This window comes from Haliotis rubra, unplaced genomic scaffold, assembly GCF_003918875.1.
Source record: "Haliotis rubra isolate DU_JTF1 unplaced genomic scaffold, ASM391887v1 Scf258, whole genome shotgun sequence".
NCBI lineage: Eukaryota > Metazoa > Mollusca > Gastropoda > Lepetellida > Haliotidae > Haliotis > Haliotis rubra.
Genome location: NW_025766647.1, coordinates 1,209,769 through 1,217,829, shown reverse-complemented (window position 1 = coordinate 1,217,829; position 8,061 = coordinate 1,209,769). Strand labels below are relative to the sequence as shown.

The 8,061-nt window shown below is 40.7% G+C and overlaps 1 protein-coding gene across 1 annotated transcript; it reads left to right on the top strand.

Moving 5' to 3' along the window:
* The first annotated feature begins 568 nt into the window (after positions 1-568).
* On the top strand, positions 569-6,548 carry LOC124279915 (transmembrane protein 26-like). Its single transcript, XM_046715797.1, has 3 exons — positions 569-783; positions 3,294-3,453; positions 5,421-6,548. The coding sequence occupies exons 1-3, from the start codon at positions 569-571 to the stop codon at positions 6,546-6,548; spliced, it is 1,503 nt and encodes a 500-aa protein (XP_046571753.1).
* The last annotated feature ends 1,513 nt before the right edge of the window (positions 6,549-8,061 follow it).

The window sequence follows — 8,061 nt, the reverse complement described above, 5'->3', positions numbered from 1 at the left end:
TCACAGGAATACTCAACGAGGGCATACTTCTGTTAGAATGGGGTGAGAATGAAAATATATATTTTTGACTTGATCTTCAGTTTGGAAGTACCCAAGAGTTTCCTGGGTCTGGAATGTACTGGAAGGAATCTTTGGCATTTGATGTCATCTTTGTCAGCGGAAGACCACGAATTAGTGGTGAAGATGATTTCGTTTGGATAATTCTTTCTAAGTTGATGTGATTAACTTTATACCCCAGGAAACCGTGGGTAAAACGCAACGAGGACCAAATGTTGAATTTGGATGTTCATTCTAACTAGGTCTAATTTTGAACGATACATATTTGATCTAGCAGTCGTGGAATGGCCATGGTCGTTTCCCTTTGTGGAATTGTCATAAAAATACAATTAAATCGCTTGCTTCACCGTTCCGCACTTGATTGAATTTTGAAACCTGTTGAAACCTTCATTGAAGCCTGTTGAAACCTTCATTGAAGCCTGTTGAAACCTTCATTGAAGCCTGTTTAAACCTTCATTGAAGCCTGTTTAAACATTGAGGACAAGGGGGGACGAAGGAACATCTATTCATGATGAAGAGGTGTCTGAAGAAAGCAATGACAGCAATAGGTATCGTGAAGGCGGTCACCAGCAGGTGCCTGTTCGCTGCCCATGGGTTTGTGTGCATCTGGAGAGTGGTGGTGATGAAGGGAGACCCTCTCTACTGGTGTCTCACAGGCTCGCTCCCGCTGCTCATTCTGGAAGGAGTTTTTACATTGAAGAAAAAGAAGGGCAGAGAATGGAAATGGTATGACGTTATTTACTTCTCTTTTAATACCACCCTGGTGTGTTAAGTATCCCTCGAGGCTGTTTTGAAGTGTTGTCAATCTGTCTGTCAATCTAATATATAAAATAGATTCTCCTCTCAGTTTCATGAAATATGTTTCTAATCATCATTAATAGTTACATGGATATGTTCATCATTGATTTACCTCTGCGTATTCCAGTTTGATGTTGTTCAGTAGCCTATGAAAGGGTAGGGTCGCGTCGCTTCCCCCATGGATAAAGAGACAACTAAGGTGATACATACGTAATAAATACTGGCAAACAAAACCTCATAAAGAAACATTTATTCGTAACTTGTAAGGTTAGACATAAAGATGACAGGTTTAAGTCTACTGAAGTCATGTACAAAACTTGTCACCAATGCCATGCGCAAGTGCAAATGTGAGAACAAGTTCTGTACTACAGTTCTAGAATCCCTAACACACCACTATACAATCCACAATTTGGTACTCCAATCATGAATATCACAGTCCTACACCCGACTGAGACCCGTGTATGCACTCACTGAACCTGCTTCCTACGCTTACGCACTATAGTCTGTTTGCAGTGAAAACGTCTCGGTGAATTGCACTTTAAACAAAAATGTAAATCGAATACAGTGAAATTAAGATTGCGAATCCTCATAATTCTACCTTGCCAATTGAACATTTAAATCTTAGATTTTTATTCCACTTAGGAAAAAAGTTGTTTAGTAAACGATCATAGTTTCAAATCGGTTATATTGGTTTGTATTACAAGGGAGTAAGCGCAGTAGTTGGAACAGTGAAACAAATGCACGTGCGGTACGTGATGAGCGTCAACTTAAACCAACCCTCCTTGTTCTCGGTGTTTCATTTAATGTGCATACCCCCTTGTAATACAAACCAATAATACCGATTTGAAACTATGATCGTTTGTTAAACAACTTTTATCCTAAGTTGAATAACATTCTGAGATTTAAATTTTCAAATGGCAAGGTAAAATTATGAGGATTCGCAATTTTAATTTCACTTTATTTGATTTACTTTTTTGTTTAAAGTGAAATTCATCGGTACGTTTTCACCGCAAACAGACTATAAGTAAACCTGTCTCACGCGCACGCATAATATCCTGACAATAGCACACCAGGTCTGATGGGACAACAAGCTATGGTTTCCACGACACTATCTTATGGAGTTTGTTTGATGTTGTTCACAGTAGATCTTTGTGTCTCACTCGCGTAAAACTGCACTATCATGTAACAAAATATAGTGTCCAGAGTTTTGATAAAGATCCATAGTGACAAAAAATCTATGGCAACAAGGGTGATTTTAACTTTCCAATTGTCAACTTTCCTTTTACGTCGTGCAGTATTCCAACAGCTCCAGCTTGGGTCTGTACATTTCACGTCTTTTGAGTGAAACCATACAGGCCCGTGTTTTTGAGGTGAACAAGTGACTTCCATTCGTTTAAAACGGGTGCCATTGGGGCGTGTGTGTGCGTACGTGAGCGTGCGTGTGTGTGTGCATCGAGTGAGTGAGTTTAGTTTTACGCAATAGCAGCAATATTCCAGCAACATTACGGCTGGGGACACCAGAAATAGGCTTCACACGTAGTACCTAGGATGCATTCAGCGTTGGGTGACCGCCTGGTATCGTCACTAATGCTTGATAGTGATCCATCAACACGTGCTCTAGATATAGCTGGAATTGTACCGTCAACGTCAGGCGCAGATGTGGGGAGACTTTGGTCGCTTTTATTTTATCATCACGACAGTTTAACCGCTTGCCTCTTTTATTTTTACTAATGTGAAGCAAATATCGTTGTGGGTTGTGTTCTGTTGCATTTGTTAATCTAGTTGACAAGGACGACCTGTGAATACAGCAATGTTCGGGACAAGGCTTGCCTTATGTGTCCAGCTGTGATATCACGTGTTCCCACATATACATATATAAGCTGAAGCCTAGTGGTCAAAGCTTTCGCTATTCACGCCGAAGATCCGATTTCGATTCCACACATGTGTACAATGTGGGAATCCCATTTCTGGTGTTCCCCGCCGTGATGTTTCTGGATTATTGCTAAAAACCGCGCAGAACCCAACTCACTCACTCACTGGGACCCCGGTGATATCAGTATTTGGTAGTGATTTATACACACATGCTCATGATACAGCTGGATTGTATAATCGACTCTGCTGTTAGCAGAGACTACATAAGGGTGCCGTAAGGGTTTTGTTGATTTTAAAAACAATTATCCTAACTTACTAAACGTAATATTATGTTACGTAAATTATAACGTATGATGACGTCGTGGGGAAGTAGACCTAGAGTGTGCTACCCAAGCTTGGTACAGTATTGTATTTCTTGTTATATCTTGCCTGCCGCTCGGCACTAAGGGGATAAAGAAGTACTGGTAGACTAGGAGTAACTGTGTCGAGTACACAAATCTAAACGCAACGCTATACACAATTTCGCCACGTGACATAACCGCGAGTTGATGATTGGCTGTTTTCAGGATATGTCCCAGTGTGCTTCTGTACCTGGCCACAACAGTTCCTGCTATCTGGTTCCTGGAGTTAAACCTCCTGGACAGAAGGATCCTGGCAGTCAGGACGGGGGGCAGGGCATCCGTCAACGCCTCTAGGACGGAGAAAATTACTGTGTGGAACAGCCAGGTAGGACATGAACCGAGACAGAGAGCACTGATCTGTTATAACACGTCATCCTCGACGTTCCGCCACAGATTTCGTTCTCAACTGATAACAAAAGTAGTTTTCGTTGAAAATACAAGTGTTTTATGTTACATTATGTACGATTAATTCCATACATTGTTGCATGAGCTTGTTTATGGCAATGTTCATTGTAACCTCATTAATATAGAGAGTGTATCTTATATCCGTCATTGGCGGATCCAGAGCGGGGTTCAGGGAGTTCGAAACACACACACACACACACACACACACACACACACACACACACACACACACACACACACACACACACACACACACACACACACACACACACACACACACACACACACACACACACACACACACACACACACACACACACACACACACACACATTCTTTAAAATGACTTAAGACTACATTGAAGATTTCTTTTTGCGCTCGCAGAGAAGATTTCTTTGCGCTCGCAGAGGAGTTCAGGGGGTTCGAACGCCCTGAACTCCCTCCTTTCAAAATTCCTGGATCCGCCTATGTCCGTAATGTTAGGGTGTATTTTATCTCCGTAATGTTAGGGTGTATTTTATCTCCGTAATGTTGGGATATGTTTTATTTCCGTAATGTTGGAATGTGCTTTATCTCCGTAATGTGGGGGGTGTATTTTATCTCCGTAATGTTAGGGTGTATTTTATCTCCGTAATGTTAGGTGTATTTTATCTCCGTAATGTTGGGTGTATTTTATCTCCGTTATGTGGGGGTAGTATTTTATCTCCATAATGTTGTGTGTATTTTATCTCCGTTATGTGGGTATGTATTTTATCTCCGTAACATTCGGATGTATTTTATCTCCGTAATGTTGGGGTGTATTTTATCTCCGTAATGTTAGGGTGTATTTTATCTCCATAATGTTGTGTGTATTTTATCTCCGTAATGTATTTTTTATCTCCGTGATGTGGGTATTTTATCTCCGTAATGTTGGTGTGTATTTTATCTCCGTAATGTTGGGTGTATTTTATCTCCGTAATGTTGGGGTGTATTTTATCTCCGTAATGTTGGGGTGTATTTTATCTCCGTAATGTTGGGGTGTATTTTATCTCCGTAATGTTGGGGTGTATTTTATCTCCGTAATGTTGGGTGTATTTTATCTCCGTAATGTTTGTATTTTATCTCCGTAATGTTGGGGTATTTTATCTCCATAATGTTTTGTCTCCGTAATGTTGGGGTGTATTTTATCTCCGTAACATATCTCTCCGTAATGTTGGGTGTATTTTATCTCTGTAATGTTGGGGTGTATTTTATTCTGTAATGTTGGGGTGTATTTTATCTCCGTAATGTTGGAGGATATTTTATCTCCGTAATGTGGGGGGTGTATTTTATCTCTGTAATGTTGGGTGTATTTTATCTCCGTAATGTAGGGGTGTATTTTATCTCCATAATGTTGTGTGTATTTTATGTCCGTGATGTGGGTATGTATTTTATCTCCGTAATGTTAGGTGTATTTTATCTCCGTTATGTGGGTATGTATTTTATCTCCGTAACATTCGGGTGTATTTTATCTCCGTAATGTAGGGGTGTATTTTCTCCATAATGTTGGGGTTTATCTTATCTCCTTAATGTTTGGGGTGTATTTTATCGCCGTAACGTTGGGATGTGTTTTATCTCCGTAATGTTGAGAGTGTATTTTATCTCCTTAATGTTAGGGTGTATTTATCTCCGCAATGTTTGGGGTGTATTTATCTCTGTAATGTTGGGGGTGTATGTTTGCCTGTCTAATCCCTAGGGCGCAGTTTAAACATATTAACGACGTCTTGAGACAGTTATTTGTACCATACTTCACTTATTCGCATTTTTCACTTGTTTACCTTTTTTATGACTTTAGTATCACAGTTATCGTCTAGATGGAGAGATATTTCTGACTACATTTAGGGGTTCCACTGCCTATTCTTCTTTCAGATAAGTATCCCAGTCATATTCGCCCCTGACGACTGGTGCAAGATACTGGAGCAGATGATGCTGCTTGTCCTCATCATTGGACGATGGCTGCTGCCCAAGGGGGAGATAACCCGTGAACAACTCTCCCAGCTCCTGCTGGTGTACATCGGGATGGCTGCAGATATCATCGAGCTGTTTGAAGCCTTTAAGGAGAAGGAAGTCCGTTACAACAAGATCCTTACCATGATCATCCTGTCCATGTGGACTGCCAGTCTCATGCAGTTCACGTTTGTCCTAACTGCCACCAAGTCAAAACGAATGCGCCCTGTCCTGTTTCACTCCGGGAGCTCAGCCTCCACAGTCTCCCTGGGAGGGAAGCCATGCTGCCCCACCGAGGTGATATCTATCATGATCAGTGTCGTGCTTCAGGACGGCCCGTTCCTGGTCGTGAGGATGATGTTGATATTCCGATACAGTGTGTTGAGCTACACTAATCTGTTCTTCACATCCAAGAATACTCTTGTCCTTGTTCTTCAGTTCTACCGCCTGTTGGTCTTATTCTGTCAAAAAAAAGAAAAATCCACACTGATCATAACTAAGGATGGTTTGAATTCCACTGAAACCACTGACGCGACGGCTAAAACGGGATCGGTGAAAATGACAGGGACTCCAAAGCTGTCCAGGAAGATGAGTTTGGATGTAACTCTTGAAAGGCCAGACGGTCTGGCTGAGAGAAGACGATCTTCACTGATGAGGCAAGACTCTGTCACAGATTCCAGCCAGACGCAGGACACAGACGTGATGGACCTAATGACTGAAGAAAGCCATGATAACAATGATGGGGAGGTCGAGGATGAAGAAGCTGACATCTCTTTTGCTGCAGTTCTGAACGAAGAGCCTTCCACAGACAAAGGAAAGTCCAAGAAGAAGAAAAAGAAGAAAGATGACAAGTTAGGAAAAGGAAAGAGTAAACTTACCCTGGACGACAAAGATCATTGGGCGGATGTCAAGAAGATGGCAACAGCACTAGCGTTCCTGAATGAAACTGGGAAATGTCGAACAGTGGTTGTGAATACTGGCGGTAACGAACATAGGCTGCTGATCGTGGATGAAGCGAGTGCCAAGGAAGTGGTTGGTCAGGGACATTGACATTTGCTCTAGAGAGGTGGTTTGGGACCAGATGCATGACAATATCCATCTTCCATTTGCCAAAGAGCAAGAGACAGTGAACGTGTTCATTTTTTGTCATTTTTTGTGTGGATTAACCAAATCATGCCGAAATATGAATTGACTGCAATGAGCCAAGAAACACGGGAATACGCATGCTAAGTATATACGATTCGTAGACTGTGAACATCCTCGATCATACAGTGTTTAATATTTCCAAATGATTGTTATAAACACCCTGAACCCGTTGACTACTATAGCCCCAATAGCACGACATTAAAAAAGAACATTCCCTGAAATCACTGTCACATGAAAGGCATCAGACATTACGGATACGAGGAATGGATTTGGTGACGTCTCTTCAGGTGATGAAGGCTTCTGTTTATAATTAAATACAAAATAATACACTTGAACTTTAAGGATGGTTACTGAATAGAATAAAAAGAACTCCTGTTGACTGAACATGCTATGGATTCATATGTCCGAGGAGGCCTATCTATATTTACATATGGCCAACATTTTGGAAAAGTGGTATTGTCATGCCATGTTTGTTTAGGCTCGACAGTGCTGGAATGTTTAGTTCGAAGTAGTACAGAACAGATTTAATGACAAACAAACTATTTCTGTCGAGAGGACCACAAAAATAATTGTTACTGTAGCTTTATGAGAAATATTTAAGTGAGCCATATTTTCATTCCACAGCAGAGAACTGGAAAATAGAAATAGTACAGTCTCTTATTTGAGTGTTTATCAAGAAAGCAGTTCATATTGCAATGAATATTAGTGTAGGAAAATAAATATTCTGGGTGATGCAGATGAAAACCAGTGATTGATATTATGCCCAACGACCAATGTTATCGGTGTAGGAGGACAAGCAGTCAGTTAAATCAGCTAGCCAGACAACACCATGCATTAATTTACAGGACAAGAAGATGAGTTACGTGAGATGCCCTGGCAAGGCATCCTGAACTGACGGCCCAAATCAACTTTGCCATAATTTCAAATACACTCTAGATTAAAACAAAACAAGGAAACAAATATTGGCGCATGAAGTAAAATGCCAATCAAACAGAAGTAAAATGTACTACATCTCAACGAATTCAACGTATATACTCTTACAAAATGTAGGGGAACTTCATTTTTAATTTACGATTAAAACAATTGGGACATATATCGGAGTCAATCAATGTTAATATGATAAAAAAATGAATGTTTTGAGAGTGCATCACGACTTGCACTTCCTTATGACCATAGTTGTTTGTATAGTAATCGCTCTTTAAAGTTGATTGGTGTATGCCGTGAAATTTGCATTTTCATCTTCAAACAAAAACACTCGGCTAGAAACACATTCTAACAACTGTAAGATGCAAAATGATTGTCCAAAGTAATGGTCTACAGTGATCTATCGACCTCCTTGAAAACTGTCAAACACAATAATGACACCCCATGCACGTGTATGGGGCTACTGCGTTATGCACGTGCATCCCATGCGTTG

What these genes read in the sequence shown, in the direction of transcription:
- LOC124279915 (XM_046715797.1), top strand. Translation starts at nt 569, where the DNA reads ATGAAGAGGTGTCTGAAGAAAGCAATGACAGCAATAGGTATCGTGAAG. An exon ending in AAGGGCAGAGAATGGAAATG is followed by an intron (nt 784 to 3,293) that starts GTATGACGTTAT and finishes GGCTGTTTTCAG; the next exon opens with GATATGTCCCAGTGTGCTTC. An exon ending in TTACTGTGTGGAACAGCCAG is followed by an intron (nt 3,454 to 5,420) that starts GTAGGACATGAA and finishes TTCTTCTTTCAG; the next exon opens with ATAAGTATCCCAGTCATATT.